General features: G+C 46.1%; 1 protein-coding gene and 1 long non-coding RNA gene across 8 annotated transcripts in view; one reads left to right on the forward strand and one right to left on the reverse strand.

The window, feature by feature from the left end:
• Cnksr3 (Cnksr family member 3) overlaps window positions 1–19,691 on the reverse strand; it is a 92,341-nt gene that overhangs the window by 25,095 nt on the left and 47,555 nt on the right. The window contains exons 2-4 of the mRNA NM_001012061.1: window positions 15,611–15,774; window positions 8,655–8,857; window positions 7,455–7,542 (exon numbers count right to left, since the gene is read on the reverse strand). Of these exons, the coding sequence (NP_001012061.1) occupies window positions 7,455–7,542; window positions 8,655–8,857; window positions 15,611–15,774 (455 nt within the window). The remainder of the gene's footprint in view (window positions 1–7,454; window positions 7,543–8,654; window positions 8,858–15,610; window positions 15,775–19,691) is intronic.
• Window positions 1,195–5,636, forward strand: LOC120099109 (uncharacterized). Of its 7 annotated transcripts, none has more exons than XR_010062868.1 (3): window positions 1,206–1,300; window positions 1,850–3,453; window positions 5,062–5,636. It is a non-coding gene; the product is annotated as an uncharacterized LOC120099109 (long non-coding RNA). The 7 variants fall into 7 exon arrangements; XR_010062866.1 differs by having other exon boundaries at window positions 1,224–1,350; XR_010062870.1 differs by lacking the exon at window positions 5,062–5,636 and having other exon boundaries at window positions 1,224–1,350; window positions 1,850–2,476; window positions 3,055–3,775.

Genomic DNA, 19,691 nt, shown 5'->3' on the forward strand with positions numbered 1-19,691 from the left:
AGGTTGTGTATGTATGTATAGATAGATGTGGATATATATGTGTGTGTGTATAGACGAATGTGGATGTGTGTGCGTATATATAGATGGGTGTGTGTGTATGTACAGTTGGGTGGGTGGGTGTCTATGTATAGATGGATGTGTATGTATGTGTGTGTATGTATATATGTATGGATAGATGTGTATGTATGTCTGTGTGTATTTATAGATGGATGTGAATGTACTGTATGTGTGTATGTATAGATGGGTGTGGGTGTATGTATAGTTGGGGGAATGTGTATATAGATAGATGTGGATGTTGTGTATGTATAGATGGGTGTGGGTGTATGTATAGTTGGGGGAGTGTGTATATAGATGGATGTGGATGTATGTGTGTAGGTATGTGTATGTATTGATGGATGTGTCTGTAATAACAAGAACTAAAGAAGAGGTCATTAATTTGAGACAGAGTAAGGGAGACATGGGCAGATGGAGGGATAAAATGTTGTAAATATAGTAGTAGAGCATAAAATTCTAAGAAATAAATAAAATCTTTTAGGAAAGAAGAATTGGGTTCAATCTTTCCTAAAGGCTCCCGACATATCTTGCCACCACCAAGCGCTGACCCTGAGCAGTCCTGGTAGACATGGATATAGAAGTGAGCTCTGAGTAAATGTGGAGCTGACATTTCTCTTCTCTGAGGCTCTGGTGTCACCAATGGAGCTTATCCCAAGGATCTGTGGTACGGATTCTCGATTGTGAACACCCACTTATAAACAAAATCTACAAACCGACTCTAGGAACATACACCTCAGGTGAAGTCCTGGCCTGGTTCTAGTCCTGTCACCAAACAAAACCACAGACTTGAAATCTACCTATTGGCCAGTCTGTAGAGTAAAAAATGGCAAATACAAGAATCCTGCCTATGGCTCCCGTGTGATCCCAGTCTGCTTTGGGCCAGCAAGCCAGCAGTCCTTAGCTCAAGTCCTGTCTATAAGAACAACTTTCAAATAAGACCTTGGGCAAACTCAGCCACAAAAGTTTATTTTAAGCACCAGTGAGATTAAAATCACATACTTTAGTCCTTACAAGATGAAAAAGTTTAACAAAACACTCATTAACACACTGCCAAAAAAGTGGTCTTGGGGTATGGTATTGATGACAATGAATAAAGGGATGGAATTCAAAGCATTATTCTCTCAGCGGAAGGCATTATTCTCTCAGCGGAAGAAGAAAAGGCTCACAGCACCGTGCCAGCAGGGTTAGCCGATTATAGGCGATTATAGGCAGCACCACTGTCCGCTCTGGAATGAAACTTCCACAGGTAGCCTTCTAGAACTAGCTGCACTGGGGGTTCTCAACTCGGACCATGGGGTACGTGAAAGGGAAATCTGATAAGCTAGTGTCTTGTTAATTTTTAAAATCAGATTTGCTCATTTTATTACACACGTGAGTGTGTTGCATGCACAGAGGTCTGTGCACCCCGTGTGTGCCTGGTGCCCTTGGAGACCAGAAGCGGGTGATAAATCCCTTAGAGCTGGAGTCCTGGGTGCTTGGGAACCAAGAAGAAGCTGGGAATCCTGCAGGTGCTCTTAACTGCTAAGCTGTCTCTCTGCCCAGAGAACTGGTTTATTTTGTGCCACTGAGTACAATGCCAAATTGAGCCAATCTTGAGAATAAGGCTTTCAAGGTGTATAAAAACATACAAATCAGTTCTGAATTCATCAGATGATGTTTTTTTCATTTGAGTTGAAACGTCATATTTAGGTCATTTTTCCCGACTATAGCAAGGACAGCTACCAGTTTTTATCCCACATGATTTCGGAATCAGGATTTCTTTGTCTCCTTAAAATTTTAATTTTTCTTTTACCAGATAAAAGTAGAAGACACAGTAACAGCTTTTTACTGCCGCTCCCAAAAACTGATGATTGCTATCATAAGAAGAGCAGTCTAGGGAGAAAAAAAATTAAGAAATTCGGAAACACATTTTCACACAAGTGTGACTCTGATAGAGACCCAAGCTACATGAGACACTTTGTAAACAACGAGTAAGTGCAACTTGACAGAGTGTTCTCCTACCTGCGCTTTCATGCTCAGGAACTAAACCATCCACTTCCACAACAGGTCGTCATCCGCTATTACCACAGAGCTGTTACATAAACAGCAACTCCAGAAACCATCCATTCACAAGGCCCCATGACAGCAAGGTAACTAACAACTATGTCTATGCAGATAAGTCACAGATGAACAATGGTGGCTTCCCTGGAGAGTCACCCAGTTAGAAGGCCACTGGAGTCAAGGCTGAGGCGTGACCCATTGGTCCTGACAACTTGATTTTTAGAACTCATCGATCCAACTGTCATGGAGACCGACAGGCACAAGTGAGAATCACAAACTGTTGACCAGTGTCTGTGAGGACTCGCTCACTACCTTCTATCAAGGGCAAGATGACTTCCCACGCCCATTCATTCCTCCCCACCCTGAAAGGAAACAGCTGCAGGTATGACCTCACATTATCTGGTGTGGTGGCAACAGAAAGGAAGAAAACTTTCCTGAACAAGTCACCCCTCATGAGTCACACACTGAAGCAGAGCTTCATGACAGTCCTGGGCCACCTGGATCAGCAGTCAGGGCCACCCAGGGCAACTAGCACCTTGCCTCAGGTGGGTCTCTGTTACTCCCTGTCCGCAGTCTACCACCTCACGAATGGTGCGCCCTGTACAGCCTGCCTGCTAACCCCTCTGCCTCTCTTTCCTGCCAGCAAAATAAGAAGGCAAGTTCAGCATCCTAGAAACTGTAGGGAGCTCAGTGTGACCACAGGGCTCACGCGGGAAGACACACCTGACATGCAATTCCCAGTCAGTGATGGTGTCTCCCTCTGCTCTGTCCCGCTGTTCCCCCTCTCCTTCAAATATTGCTCCTTTACTATTTCCTGCTGGACAGAAACTCCGCCCTGCCGCTGCCTCCTCATTCTTGCACCACTACACCTGAAGTCATCATGCGATGACAGAGGTGAGTCCAGCTGGAAACGTAGGTCACAACCCCGTCCTGCCTTTGTTTCCTTCTTCTCACCTTAAGCCCTCAAGACTGGACTGGCAGACCAACCCCTGCGCTCGATGTTGACTACAACGGAAACATGCTTGGAAGTGCACAGAATCATTGCAAGGGGAGAAAGGACAAGCAGAGGCTGGCATCCCTCTTCACTACTTCACATGCTGAGGGAAGGCGGCATGCGGACGTAAAGAGGAAGGGGAAAGCAGATGTCTCTCATGGACAGAGGTCTGAGATGAAGGCTCTAGTGAAGCAGGCTCCTGAACTGAGAAGGAAGATGATTCCCGTTCCTTATTGTCCCCAGGAAAGGTCAGAGGTCAAATAAGAGAAAGAGTGCAGTTTCCGAAACAGCCCCTCTTGTAGCAGCCACCACACTGCACTGGAAAGGACACTGAACTCATTCACCAAGCTGGTTGCTCTGGGGAGGTATGTGTTTGCACGCGTGCCCACCCATGCACACTGACATTCAGCAGAGAAACGATGGTTTCAATTACTATAAAAAATTCTGGGGGCTGGAGAGATGGCTCAGTGGTTAAGAGCCCCGACTGCTCTTCCAGAGGTCCTGAGTTCAATTCCCAGCAACCACATGGTGGCTCATAACCATCTGTAATGGGATCCAATGCCCTCTTCTGGTGTGTCTGAAGACAGCTACAGTGTACTCATATACATGGAATAAATAAATAAATCTTTAAGAAAGAAAGAAAGAAAGAAAGAAAGAAAGAAAGAAAGAAAGAAAGAAAGAAAGAAAGGAGGGAGGGAGGGAGGGAGGGAGGGGAGGGGAGGGGAGGGGAGGGGAGGGGAGGGGAGGGGAGGAAGGAAGGAAGGAAGGAAGGAAGGAAGGAAGGAAGGAAGGAAGAAAATAGATTCTGGACAAGAGCCAAGACATATCTTTTCCAAAGTCCAGAAAGTGACATTCCCCAAGTATATTTACATGTCTTAAGTCATCAATCTTAAAAAGGTATATGTGTGTGTATATATGTAGATGTATGAACTCAAAGTTATGAAAATCTGTTCAAATTAGAACTAAGTTCCAGAAAGTAAGGCCAGCATATATATTTCTTTAATTTCTTTATTTCTCTTTAACTCATCTAGTCTGACTCAGGAAAACACTATTTCCCCAAAATATCCAAAACCCAAGATCTCTATCCCCCCTTGAGCACATTCTGAGTCCGTGCTGTGCTTTTGTGCTGTATCACGCCCACCTGCAGAGCAGTCTCTGAGGCAGATACGGTTTTTAAAACTCCCTGTACTTTGCTTGGTGTAGCTCAGTGCACTTGCTATGTAGGTAAGCACTTGCCTCCTGTGCACGAAGAAGCCCTCTCTAGTCTCAGCACCACACACAAACATACAAAAAAGAAATCACATCTGTTCATATTATACCTAATTTTGACACGTGTAAGTGTATCTTACATGTATGACTTTGTAAATTAAACCTCTCTTTCTCCCCTCTCCCTCCCTCCCTCCCATCTTGCCCTCCTTGCTTCCCCTCTCTTTCTTTTGCCTTAGCCCCACCCCTACCCCACCCCCTCCTCCATTCTGTGTCTACCTCTTTCCCTGCCAGGATAAACACAATTTTTCTCTCAAATTACCAGCTATATTTACATCTTCCTTTACATACAGGTCTATTAGTGTGTGTGTGTGTGTGTGTGTGTGTGTGTGTGTGCGCGCGCGCGCGTGCGCATGCGCATATGTATGTATGCATGTATGTATGTACATACACAGGTACATAGGACCATTTAACATTTTTAACCGTCATTTTTCTTCACATCTTAAAAAGGTGGGGGGGGGGGCCTCCTATGTAGCCCTGGCTGTCCTGAAATGCACAATGTAGGTTAAGTTGACCTCTAATTCACAAACTCTGCCTGCCTCTGCCTCTTACGTACTGGGATTAAAGACTGCATCACGCACCTGCCATCTCACGTCACGTTTTCTACACTGCCTTTCTTCTTACTCAAAGGTGGGGTTGAGGAGGGGAACCTTAGAAATTCTACCCAGCCATCTGATAAGGTGAACGCTGGTGTTCTCATCTTACAGATAAGAAAGTGAAGGCTCATGACTGTTAAATGAGATGTCCAGGGCCCCGGGGCTGACCTGTGGTGACAGCTGCCTATCTCCCCACTGAAACGCTCTTTGGAAATCACCGTCCATCATGCGCCATGTGCCATGAGACAACAGTAGGAAGGACACTCTGCAGAAGACACAACCACACTGGGCCTGGGCCTCCCAAGTGGAAGGGGGCTGGCTACAGTCTCCCGATCATCAGTGCAGTGTTCAAACACTCTCTACAAAAAATGCTCCAAACTGAGGTCCTGCAACAGGCCCATTCTGCCAGGTGAGCACAACTTCACAGATCAGCTATTCCAATGCTGTCTTCTTGAGGAGGCTTCCTGCAGCCACAGATGTCAACCCTCTGGTCCCTCCCTCCTGCGCCCATCCCTCCTCAGCTGGCTAACTATGTAACTTCATACACAGGTACTCTGCTTACTGGCCTCGCTTCTTGCTTCTGACCCTACACACTAAGTCCACTGAGATACAGATATATTTGCTCTGGCACCCTGGTGCTAGGACAGTAACAAGCACAGAAGTCAAGTAAATGTTTATTGAAGGAACTGTCTGAATGACTATGAAGCCAAGATTAACCTGCTCAGACAAAGCTACTCTTCTATAAAAACAAACAGCAATGTATCTCCCACCCACCCCACCCCACCCCCACATCTGCCTCCTCACCTGCCCTGCATCTGTCTCTGTCTCTGTCTCTGTCTCTGCCTCTGCCTCTGCCTCTGCCTCTGCCTCTGCCTCTGCCTCTGCCTCTGCCTCTGCCTCTGCCTCTGCCTCTGCCTCTGCCTCTGCCCTGACACCTTCCCTCCGGTGTCCAAGTCAGGCTCAACAACTAGGACCCATCACAGGGCACACAAGTCACCACTGAGGCCCATTTGCTAATTTCACTGTTCACCTCTTACACTTGGATGTAATGGACTGCGAATAAACTCAGTTATAAACCCAAACAAGCAACCAGGACAGTAAGGGGAGGGAACTGGAAGGGAGAGCACCCTCAGGTAGCATTGGGAAATACCTTCCACTGTGGTCTCAGACACTCATGTATCACAGCTGATGTCAGACTCTTTCCATCAAGATGACCTCATACGTCATAAAAATGAGCAAAACCAGATCCCTTCAGTGCCTCTGGGCACCTCTGGCAGATCAAATGTGCTTCAAACTCGGTGGCTGCTCAGGACTGGATCTCAAAGAACTGGCACAAACGAAGCCACACTTTATTCTGTTTTACAGAGGGATGGATGGACACACACACACACACACACACACACACACACACACACACACACACACACACACACCTGCCTCTGTTGCTGCAGTCAGGAATAAGGGAAGGACTTTTTGTTTTTATCAGATCAACCATAGAAACAATCATCACATCACAGAGTTTAAAATCACAAGGAGAGACTGGGATATGGCTCAGTAGTTAGGAGCTAATATCACAGAGACCCAAGTCCGATTCCCAGTATCCAAATGGGAGCTTCAGAAGCACCTTTAACTCCTGCTGTGAAGGATCTGTTGCTCTAGACTCTGGACATCCATACTCATGTGCACTGACATGTACATACACAAACATCCACAGAGATATACATACACACAGGGGACGGAGAAAAAGAAAAAAGATAATCTTTAAAACCAATAGATAGAAAAGAGAAAAATCTCCTCCTTACATATTCATAAGAAATTCAATCCAAAAATGATTTTTAAGAATCTGTTATATGCCAAGTAACAGGACTGCAATTGGTCCTAGTACTCATAATCCTATTTTTTAGTTAATACCATAGACGCTAGACAAATTACAAAGTAACACAAAACTTTACAGGTGAAAACATCCATGTCTCACTGAAAGGCATGAGGGGACTGACACGTCAGTTCAATACCAGAGCATAAGAACCACCAAGGCGGTGTCTCTCTGCTGGGGGACAGAGGGACAGTCTAAGCAGGATGCTGATTGTTGGAGGTAAGAAGAACCAGAGTTCATCTCCCAGGGGCATATCCATTTACATGTAAATAAACTGCTACGGTTTGGGGTTATTTGCTACAGCCTCATGAGCTGTCCCATCCTGACCTCTAACCCCAACAACTGAGGTCAAATGAAGTCAGAATCAGCAAAGCACAGCAAAGCACTAAGAACACGAAAATGGTGGGACTTGGTTATTCCACAATTCCAGTTTCTTTTCAAAGAGATACAGAAGCATCAGTGAGTATAAGACAGTCATTTGTGAGCCTGAGGCTGCTGGTCATTTCTCACAGAAGCATCAAACTCTGATGGGAAGGGAGGATTGAACACTTTGTACCCATATGGGAACCCCTTGGAGAAAGAAGAAACAAGAGGAGAATGTTCTAGAAGCCAGTGATGACACGTTACCAACCTTCTGGACTGCTGTGGTCAGGTCCAGGCACAGTTGGATGATTTTGTTCTTTGTTACCGACAGATCCGTGATCCCTGTGAATGGAGCCCTGGGAAGGAACGAGAACTCTCTTTAATGAGGGGACGGAGAGGAGACACCCCGCCCCCAGAGTCCCACCCCAACACTGTAATGCATGGCTACACTGCAGGCTTAGATTTTCTTGCATCATGCATCTTCTTCTGAACACGTAATACAGAAATCTGACCCAAGGACCTGCTCTTCTTACAGCATCCAAAGGGGCCGTGCAAATTGCCAAGGGGAAAAGCAACCGATAAACTGTCCAGTTGTATTACCTATGAACCACAGCAAGAACCATCATGGTGAGCTATTCTGAAAGATCCCAGCAGCACTAGCAGCTGTCTAATTGCACTTAAGGCCTGCTCAATAGTGATTTCACGCCTGTAAATTTAGCCAACTTCCTGTGACTGGTGAGGCCACGGAATCCAGGAGAGCCCCCGACTGCAGTTTCCTAAACCAGTATAATGTCTAACTGTATTCTTAATCCTGCCCTTAAACTCACAGATACATGTATCTCTCACCCCTCATCAAATAAGTTTCTTTAACAGTAGACTGAGATCATTACAGAAAACAAACTGGTCAACACGCAGAGATCAACTTGTCATGGGGTACCTGCCCCCAGGTGAAACATTTACAACACAACACCTACAGCCAAGGCTCAGGGAAAACTGGGGAAGAGGGCACAAGGGGAGGAGAGTGGATCCAGGAGGAGTTGTGAGGAGGAGGGGGGTTGAATAGGAATAAGAAACATTGTATGAAAGTCTCAAAAAATTAATAAAAACATTCTACTTTAAAAACAAACAAACAAACCAAGAATCAGAATGGAAAGACAAGACGCTGAACTGAAGTGAGTCAAGCCGGGTCTGCTAACTGCTCCATGCCATGCCCACACTCCAGGGCTAATCCTTTATCTCAGTAAAGTAACCTTTAGCTCAGTTCCACTGCCTCTGACCTAGCGCTCATTTGTTCCTGTTGCTGACCTTCCAAGGCACCCTAATATCTACCTCTGACCCATGACCCTTGAATTCCAGGGAGAGGGAGACCCGGGGACAATGGCTTCTCTTCCTGAGGCAAGGTTGAGGCTGCTGAGCGACCCAGGCCCTCCGTGTGCCCTGCCCCAGGCTGCATTAAAGCACAGCTTACCGATCCAGCCAAGCCAGCAGGGCCTTGGCAGCACCAATGAGCTCTACCACAGAAGTCAGGAACTCATTGGGGGGCTTGCGGGACGTGTTCCCATCGTAGGCTGGGCTCTTCCGCCGGCTACTTATGTAATTCTGCAGATTATGGGAGGATGCCCGCAGCTTCAGAACCAAGTTCTTCATGTTATCAGTTTCAAGGCCATAATTCTGCGGGAAATAGATTCAAGAGAGAAAAATTCGAAACTATCAACGTCTCAAAATGACCTGGGAGACCCTGAGTAGCTGGAGTAAACCACCCAACCCCCACAAAATTCTGCCCACCCCACCAACCTTCCCACACGCTGGCCTGTACTCTGCTCTCCCTTAGCCTCCTCCTGTCTCAGGGGGCTGTGTTCTCCCCAGCCCCTTATTGTAAAATGCTCTTCAAGTAGATCAAAGCAAAGAGAGTCCATCCCTATCCCTCAGGCCTGGGCAGATGACCTCGTTGGGCCAGGACTCCTGACCACTCAGTCCAGAGCAAACTTTGTCTAACTGATAGGTGGTAGGGTTACCTTTGTGAGGAAAGCTCTCCTGAGCAGCAGGATGCTAGCAAGTACATGTGTGCGCACACACACACACACACACACATGCGCACACACACACACACACACACACACACACACACACACACATGCGCACACACATATCAGACATCAGAAGCTCACTCCCCAGATCTGACAACTAACAATGTCTCCTGAACATACCATTGCATGTGTTCCCTGAGATAAGTATAGTGCCTTCTGGTTACTCTCCAGCCTGTCACCTATTTGTGCCCCATCTGGACCACAGGCCAAGCCAGGGTTGTCTGTGTGGCGCTCACCACAGCACCGCAGGTGATGAAGAGATGGATTTCCAACAGAAGGGATGGAGAAACGGCAACACTATTTGTTCACCCACAATTTAATCTGTGTTCTTTGAGCCATGTTCCGCTTACAAGCAGGCCTGCTTTAGAAACATCAATTTCAGGAAATCATGGCAGGAACCTGGAGGCAGGAGCTGACTCAGCCGCCTTGGAGGGGTGCTGCTTATCATGGCCTGCTCAGCACCAGCCTAGGGGTGGTCCCACCCACAGTGGGCTGCGCCCTCCAGTGAATCATCAACCAAGGAACTGTACCACAGGCTTTGCCCACAGGTCAATCTGAAAGGGATATTTTCTCAATATCGGTTTCCCAAAGGACTCTAGCTAGTATCAAACTGACACAAAGCTAGCCAGTACACTGAGTGTCCCTTATCCGAATGTTTTAGATTCGGGATGGTTTCAGATTTTGGAATATCTGCATGCACATAACATATCTTGTGGATGGTACTCAATTATAAACGTAAAATTATTCATCTTTGATTTCTATACAGGGAGGCAATCACGTATTGTATTGCTAGAGTGTCTGTGCCTTGACCGTGACCTTAAAGAAGATGAGATGAGCATCTCGCACCGACATTCCAAATGTTTCACAGGTCTCCCGTCCTCAGAAGACAGAGGCTCCACCTGCATTACGCTTTAACTGCTGAAGAGACTCAGGCCTGAGAATGGTGACACCTGACTACATGGGTGACCAAAGACAGGCTGGGATTCAACCTCTGGCTCAGCATGCCGAGTACATCCACTTCCCAACACCCAACCCAAGGGAAAGCCAAGACACGAGATGAACATAGGATAGATGGACAGCAGACAAGAGTAAGACAAACTGACCAGGTGTGTGGGTACACACACTTCACCCAGCAACTAGGAAGCTGAGGCAGGAGCATGGATAGTTTGAAGTGAAGTAGGACTACATGCTGCATCTCAAAAACCAAAGAAACAGAAGAATGGGGATGAGCTGGCAAACCCAGTGCAAACCGAAGAAGCTTAATTCATGGATGTTCTCTAGTCACGGACCTAGCTCTTCTGGAGCATCAGGACATGTCTGAACTACCCCAGCCACCTCTGTCAGGGACAGAGAGGGGCAAACATGCACAGTCTACACATCTACAGCAAACATGCACGGTCTACACATCCACAGCACACATGCACAGTCTACACATCCGCAGCACACATGCACAGTCTACACATCCACAGCAAACATGCACGGTCTACACATCCACAGCACACATGCACAGTCTACACATCCACAGCAAACATGCACAGTCTACACATCCACAGCACACATGCACAGTCTACACATCCACAGCACACATGCACAGTCTACACATCCACAGCACACATGCAGTCTACACTTCTACAGCACACACTCAGTCTACACATCTACAGCAAACATGCACAGTCTACACATCCACAGCACACATGCACAGTCTACACATCTACAGCAAACATGCACAGTCTACACATCCACAGCAAACATGCACAATCAATATACATCTACAGTATACACACATTCAAGAGTTTGCAATAACTTTCTCTTTCACTAAGAAATGATAGGTTAGTAACAACACACGGCTCTGGTTTTAGTGAAGATGACTCTAACTTTAAACAGACTTCATGGGAGGTTTAAATGTATAATGCTTCTAGTTAAAAAAAAAATTAAAAAAAAAAAAACTTTTCGGAACTGGAGAAATCACTTGGTGGTTAAGGCTGCTGTTCAGCGGACCCATATTCTATTCTCTGCTCACAGCCATCACGACTTCCTTCCCAGGCAATCCAAGGCCCTCTTCTATCCCCTGCAGACACTTGGGCACATATGCAGACAAAACACCCAAACATACAGATTGAAAATAACGTTTTAAAACGTTAAAGAAGAGCTAGCTCAGCAGCTTTTAAAGTCTGTATAAACTTAAAATTATTTCCTGTAGTAACATCAATATTCGATCTAAATCTTATATTCACTTTTTTCCCTGCCACTGACTTTTTTTCCCCTGAAGTCTAAAATAGACTATCTTCATTCAGCAGAGAAGAAGAAATAAGGATATGTTCCCACCATCACTTTTAATATCAAAACCTCACGTGATGGGTAAGGCATCTACTGGACACAGAGTGTTTGGAAGGGAAAGCCTGTGCCCAGGATGCCAGGGAACGTTCCCTCACTCTGCCAATTACCCAGGCGCCGACATCTATGGAGAACATTCACTAAAAGCAGGGGAGGCCAGTGTTCTACAGACAACATTACCAGGAAGGACTTGGAATTTCTGTTCCTATATGACACTTACTTCCAGGGCACAGTGGAAATTAGAATACATCTTACTGTTGCAGAAGACACTAACTGGCTTTAAAAATAAAAACAAAGGGGAAAAGGCTTATTTTACAACTGATTCTTTTCTTTTTCAGCTGGGTTTGTTCAGGTTGGTTTCTTTCCCCCCTAAATAAACTACAAAACTAGAAAGATGAGGTATATGTACACTTGAGCATAATTTTAAAGCTGGGAGTGGGGAGATGTCCCCTCCCGTTTGTCTCTACTTCAAAACAGAGAACAAGACATGAATTAGCTGGGAAGAGTCCTAGTGTGGCCGGGGACATCAGGAAATGTGGGGCTTTCAGGGCCACAACCAAATGGAAAAGGAACACTTTCTCAGACTAGACTACTGCATGGCAACCCAAGAAATATGTCACTTACAGTTTTCTGTACATTATCAGTCGCAGCAAGATCAAGTCAAATAAAAATGACCAGCAAAGACTCCCCACTGCCTAACATCTCTCCACCACAGAGAGATTTTTTTGAATGACGTGTCACAGGTAAATGATGAACAATGAACGGCCTGAGAGGGATACAATGCAGACATACTATGCTGGTCCATACAGCCATTTCCCTGAACTACAGCTTGGAGTGGCATCACTCAACACTGGTACAACTCCAACCTGTTCACACCTCATCCTCCATGAACCTGAGACACCGATCTTCCACCTCCATCTTCAAGAAACCAGAGCTCCACCCGCTTTGCAAAGAACATGGGTCTCCATGATGTTTCTCATTGCCCACTGAATGTTTCTGGTCAATGCTGTCCAATAGAACTGTTGGCAGTCCTGTGCTACAATATGGCGGCCACTGACACCCACAGCTACTTAGTACTTGTGATAAAGCTAATACAACGAAAAGCTGACTTCTATTTAATTGTAGTTAGTCCTCCCATGAGCAGCCAGATGTGGCAAAAGCTCCCTCATGAGAACAGGGCAGCTACGGTGTGTGTCAGTCACCCTCTGCCCCTGCAAGTGGGGGAAGGGGGAGGCGGCTTGAACTTGGGATGGTATCTAACTATTGTCTAACTATAATTCACCAGTTATTTATAGACTCCCTCTCTCTGTTTAGGTCCTTCTCCATTCTATCTGTCCTTATCATTGTTCCAAAACTCTCCAGTGATTTCTTACCCCTACATCCTTTCTTAATCCAAATTCTGTTCACTTCCTGCCCATCAAAAAAAAAAAAAAAAAAAAAAAAAACAGCCACTAAAACTAGTTTACCTAGAAACCTCTGTAAGAATCAGGGCCAAACTACAGCTCCACTTTAACTGACCAGCAAGCAAATTATTCAATGCAAGACACTCACCCACGTAACCATCCAAATGTGCACAGGGCAGCGGATGAAAGTAACACCATTTTACAGATTATATGAAGACTAAAGTTACTTAATAAAACCATATTAGACTCTCTCCCACCCAGACAACCATTCACTTGCAGCCTCTGGAGGAGGGGTACCACCCCTCTTCCCCCGGCAATGCAGACAAGGTACACTGCTGTTCAGAGTAGCCCCCATGAGACTGAGGTCAGAGCCTGGTCTACAGAGGAAATTAGTAGGAAATTGTAGGGGATGAAACACGGCTTTAGGTTCTGGCATGGGTCCAGCTTTGTTCACTTTGGTGCAACGCTTTCAGAGGCAGCAAAAAGGAAAGCGCAGAAAGACTGTCCACGGGGCCGCTGCTATTTCTCCTCCCCTAACCCCCAGACGCACAAAGCAGTTTTCTTGTCCTTAAAGTATACCGCAACCAAAAAGACAGACACAATGCACAGAACATTCTAGCAGCAAAGACTGCAAAGCTGTGTTTCCCAGAAAGCGTAACAGAAGTAAACCCAAGCATGTTTGGCTCTGAAGAGCAGACAGTTTTAATAATAAACAGGATGCTTGGACATATCCCCAGCAATGCAGAACACCACGGCCGCACCGACAGTGACAGTTAGCGTACAGATGAGGGGAACAGACACCACATTCCCCCGGGGATCACAGGAGGAGTAGCCTGGAGCGGAGCCAAGATTAGGATCCAAAAATCCTGTCTCCCAGGCCAGCATGCAGACCACTTGGCCACTGTGTCTCCCTTGTGACAGCTCATTTATCAACCACAAATAATTTCCCCATTACTCTCCTAAACAAGAGCGGAGCATCTCAGAGCAGAAGATAGGGCTCTATCCATTTTAAGGAAAAAAGGACACTCACAATGCAGGGAGTATCATAGAATCGGTGGAACGCAGACCAGCAGGGGCGACATCACCACGCCACCTCCATTCCCACCGTGCTGGGTGATGTAATTGTATATCCCACTTGGCTCAGCTTCAGAGTATTACTAACCCGGCCTGAATGCTGGGGAGGGGGAGGGCACCCAAGCCCGACAGTTAAGTGAACAGTTTCCTAAGCATGGCACCATGACAAGAGACCCGAGCCTCACCCATGCCAGCCGGTTTGTAAACAAATGCCTTTATGGGTGTTTTTACGCCACAGCTGAATGGATTGCCTAGGAACCACAGGTACAGCCACACAGGACTTGGGCAGGGTTCACACACCCACCCTGTATACCGAAGCTCTGGAGCAAAGTTCACATTCCTGCCCATCTAGCTGCCATTTCTTTGGTTGGTCGTGTCGAGCACAAACACCGGTTATTTAAACAGAGTATCTGTGAAACTCACGGTGCCTTTTATAGTAACAGAAACAGACGTGAACATTTAGCATTTCTCATTTCAACTTTGAAAATGGCATCCTCATTAACAGCTGTCCCCATCATTCTGTGCTTTATAAAAGACCGAAAATAAGCCTAACACAGACACGGTTTTTTGGTAACAGACCACACTTCTCTGTACATGAGACAGTAAACACTTTGGGTTTTGGAGGGACACGTGGTCTGTGATAGAGAGGCTCTGTTCTGTTCCTGCAGCACAAAGGCAGCCTTGGATAATACATGCATCCATGACTACGCACACTGAGTTCTAATAAAACTTTATTAACTGACGGGGGTGTGATGTTTATGTGAGCGGGTGTAAACGTGGATAAAGGCTAAGGATAAAGACAGATGCTAGGGAAGCGCGGGTAAACAAAGAGATAAATGTGCCAACGAAGAGGAAAAGAGCCTGAGGTGGGATTGAAGAGGATGGGAGGTAAGGATGAAGGAGAGAGAAGGGAGCAGAACCTACTCAAATGCACTCTGTTTAAGAACATTGTGTTACAAATACCTTGCGTGCTAATTTTTAAGTGCATTCATTCAAGGGGAAAAGAAAGGGCTTGGGGAAGATTGCTCAAACAGTTGGTAAGATACTCACCTTACTGTAAGTGTGAGGCCCTACGCCCAGCACACAGATAAAAATGCCAGGCCCAATGCCACAAACCTGAATTCCAGGGATTTGAGAGGTGGGGCCAGGAGGATCCCTGGGGCTTACTGGTCAGATAATCTACTCTTAACTGGTGAGCTGGAGGCCAATGAGAAAGACCGTCTCAAAGGTAGACAGTATTTCCATGGGTAACACTCAAAATTGTCCTTCAGCCTTGACACATACACACGCATGTGCATTTAACACTTAATCAAGCACTCACACATACGCATGCATACGTGCATAAAAGTGTGCCAGTCTAAGCTCACGGCTCCTCGTTTGCTAGCCTTTCCTCTAGAAGCTGCTTTGTTTCCTCCTCTGATTTTTGGCCGGTACTCCTTTGCACCCTTCTTAAGAATGTGAGGATGGGCTGAGCCCAAGAGGACTGGACAGTCACCACAGAGCAGCTCCCCTTCTCCCAGACTAACCAGTGCGCAGAGAAGGTCCACAGCCTCCAACACCAGCTCTTGGTGTCCGATCCGCGTGACCCCCAGTTCCTCGAGATCCTGGTGGGAGATCTTTAGCAACTGCTCCCCATCTATCTTCTCCCGCTCAAACTTGTGGACGTACGGCTGCAGGCAGTCATCCAACCCTAGGAAAAGAAAACGTGAAAAGCCCGTTATTGCCATGGTGGCCCAGAGCCCACGTTAAATCAGCCTTAGCAACTGTCGGACATGTGTTCCGACCGACGGGCCCCTCCCTTCCCTGCGACATCTTATCTCGAACAGGTTGGACATGGGCACTGCAAATTCTCAAGTGGATCCAGCCCAGCATGGCTTTAGGATAGACACTTCCCATTTCCGGACAACAAAAAGGGTAAACAGCAACCCCCACAGACTTGAAACATTTATATCTGTATTAAATACAAGCTATCTGTTTTCTAACCAACTCCTCTCCCAATAGGCCTGCCAGTCAAGATGCTGGCAACTGTGACTGATACATAGCCTGCCTGGCAACAATACCCCAGTAACAATCAAGTGACTTAAGCCGAGCCAATCATGATCTTCCTTGATACATGATATGCAGATACGAGAAGACAGAACCCAGTCAGAAGTCACAGGACACGACCCTGGTGGTGGGGCAGCACTCCTTTGGTCAGTTTTCTGAGAATAAACTCCTTTGAGAAAGAAAGGGAAAATGATCTAAGAGCCTTCTATCCCAGAAATTGAAACAAATTGAAACAAACAGTCTAGCTTAAGCCTGTTTGTATTGCGTGTCTGTCCACTGTAACTGGGAATTTTGTGGTGAACACAGACTTTAAGGGACAAGACACCGGCCCCAGCACCTGGGATTTTTCCAGGTCAAATACTACTCAAATAATATCTCATCTTAAAGTTAATAAAGTGGCTAAAGTGAGGCGACTCAGCAGCCCTGGGAATCTTTACTCCTGAACACGGAACTCCCAGGCCAACTTCTTATCATGTGATTATGGGGAAAAAATATTACTCCCAAGCAATTAATCTGTTTGATCTTAGTAAGAAGTTGTCTTGGTATTTCAAAAGCCTATATTTATATGAGATGCAAAGAGACACTATTAATACAACTTCAATCCCCACATGAAGGACAAGCATTCAATATAACTGGTCAAAGCCTGTGGAAAACATCCCTGAGTCCAACACAGATACACATAGATGAACACGTGTGTGCAGACACACAGACATTCTTGCAAGCATATGTATGTATCTCATTCGACATTTTTAAAGACTGTGTCATGTGAGTGGGTAGCTCTCAAAGTTGGAAAAGGTATATATAAATTGCTTCATTTACTTTTGGCAATGCTCAAGCCCATAGATATTAAAATCTGACATGGAAGATAAACTCTGTCTCTGCCTCACAAACTTCTACCACCGTCCTCCTGACAGGACACTCAGAAGAGAACAAGGGGTTCTGAAACTTACAAGCAGCTGTGATGGTTTGAACATGCTTGGCCAGGGGAGTGGCACTATTAGGAGGTGTGGCCTTGTTGGAAGAAGTGTGTCATTGTGGACAAAGGCTTTGAGACCCTTGTCCTAGCTCCCTGGAAGCCAGTCTTCTAGCAGCCTTCAGATGAAGATGTAGAACTCTCAGCTCCTCCTGTGCCATGCCTGCCTGGACATTGGCATGTTCCCACCAAGATGATAATGGACTGAACCTCTGAACCTGTAAGCCAGCCCCAATTAAATGCTGTCCTTTATAAGAGTTGCCTTGGTCATGGTGTCTGTTCACAGCAGTAAAACCCTAACTAAGCAGATATCTATACAAGAGGGGCCTAGTCACAGCAGGATGCTGCAGACACTGGTGCAAACCCAACCCACTCCCAACATCCTTGAGTGCTGTCTGTGGCACACAAATTAGTCAGACAGTAGAAGTTAAGAGCACCAGCACGTGTTGAGGCAGATGCCCCAACTGGGGTCAAAGGTCACCCCAATTCTGTCCTACCGCAGACCCTTAGCAGTCCATAGGTCCTTCAGCGCTCAATGATCAAAAATGGAGGAAGTGAAGACAAACCGCCCTAAAATGTAGACATCTCTAAGCCTTGTCATGAGCAAACCCAGCACTCTCCTCTCCTCCAAGATGTGGCCTCCCCTAGCCTAATCCTAAACTTTAAAAGGATGTTTCATTCGCCATAAAGGTTGATGACAATTACATCACCCTTTAACCTCGAGAGTGAACGGTGTCCAACTAAAACTGGAATACCCGACAGACAGCCTAACTCCCAAGACCGCAGAATATATTTAGAGAGGCTCCAGTGAAGTTGCTGGCACGCTTTCAACCCCTGTCCTTGCAAGGCAAATAGAGCTGAGAACACGGGAAAAGGTGGCCATCTGTAAGCCAAGGAGAGGGGCTATGCTGTGGCCAGGGTGAAGCTGTAAATGTGTTGAGTCAGCCTCACAATCGCTGACTTCTCTGACAGGAGAGCTGGAGGCAAAGCACACAGAGCTAGCTAGCTGTCCTAGTTCACACTCATCCACACGTATAACCTTTCCCCTCATGGACCAGTGGGACCCATACAGATGTTACTCATGGTGCCAGGAAAGAGCACTACTCAAAATTCAGGCACAGTGCTAACAGACTGGCTCACGTTAGTTTGTGCAATAGAATCAGCTCTACCATTAAACTTACAGCAAAGGGCTGGGTATGTGACCTGGGTGATACAGTGTTTGGCTAACACACATAGGTTGGGGTTCCATCCCTAACACCACATAAAACCAGGCATGGTAAAGCACACCTGCACCCCCCAACTCAACCGATGGATAAGCAAGAAGGTAGATGTTCAGTGCCAGTCTTGGCTATGCAGTAAGTTGGAAGCCAGGTGGAATACATTAAAACCTCTCTTAAAATTTTTTTTTACAATGAACAAACTATATACCATGGCTACTGGGTAAACAGCACCCAGTAAAGTAAGAAGTGAGGAAAAAGACCAGAGTCCTGCTTGAATTTCCACAAAAAACAGAGGGAACAGGGTGTCAGAAGCAGAACTAGGACCCTAAGGAAGCACTTGGGGCCTAGAGAAGCCTAAATGGGTTTTAATGAACATTCTAGAGCACAGGTTACAACAGTCAGAAACTGACAACCGAAGATCACAGAACACTGAGCATGGCCTTGAGGTTTCTAAGGTGCGTAAGCAGTCTGAGCTCAAGTCATCAGAAGCTCGGAGAAGCTGGATTATCGAGTGCAAGCATCGTAAGGACATACCCTAGTGTGGTTCACGCTCTTTCCTGTAAGGTAGCATAGACACTGAATGGCTGTCTCTTAAACAGCACTGCCACAGAGCTGTATTATCCCAGTGCACTGTGGCCTGTTGTTCATTGATCCTATTGTTTAGAATACAATTAGGCATTCACAAACAGCTAATTTAAACTATTACGCAGCCCCACAGTAGAGGGGGCTCAGACATGAGTAAACCACTCTAACAGCTTTGGGGCCTGCTGCAAGCCATTCTGCTGCTCTGCTCACAAGTGTACCTACTGTCAATCCAGTCTTTGAGGAATTTATAAGAGATGTATGATTAAGTAAAATTCAGTTAAAAGTATGTCATTTGCCCAAATCCAATTAAACACACAATGAAACCTGAAGAAAGTGGGGCAGGGGCGGGGCAGAGACGGGACAGGGTGTGTCGAGGGCGTGGTGGGGGCAGGCCAGCAGTCTGATCTAGCTCCTTTCATCCTGACTTGTCTCCAGAAAGGTAAGAGGCTCAGTACTAACACTCCCCGGAAAATAATTATAATGAAAACTAGACGTCAGTGATATAAAGAGCTTAACACAGAACAAAACACGTAACGGATACTCTGCAAATTTTATGAAATAAAAAAACAGCACATGATTTGATTTATTTGAGTCTTCAACTTTCTAAGTGTGTGTGTGTGAAGTTGTTGCCAAGACAGACATTGTTAACCCTTAGATGGTTCCCTCTAGGACAAAGTTCATTGGGGGTTCAGGGACAGGGAGGAACAGCTTAACAGCCTGCATGCCCAGAGGTTGTCCTCAACTTTGGGACTCTTGTAGGTAGCAAGAATAAGTGGCTAGTTA

Source organism: Rattus norvegicus, chromosome 1 (assembly GCF_036323735.1).
Source record: "Rattus norvegicus strain BN/NHsdMcwi chromosome 1, GRCr8, whole genome shotgun sequence".
NCBI classification, from domain to species: domain Eukaryota; kingdom Metazoa; phylum Chordata; class Mammalia; order Rodentia; family Muridae; genus Rattus; species Rattus norvegicus.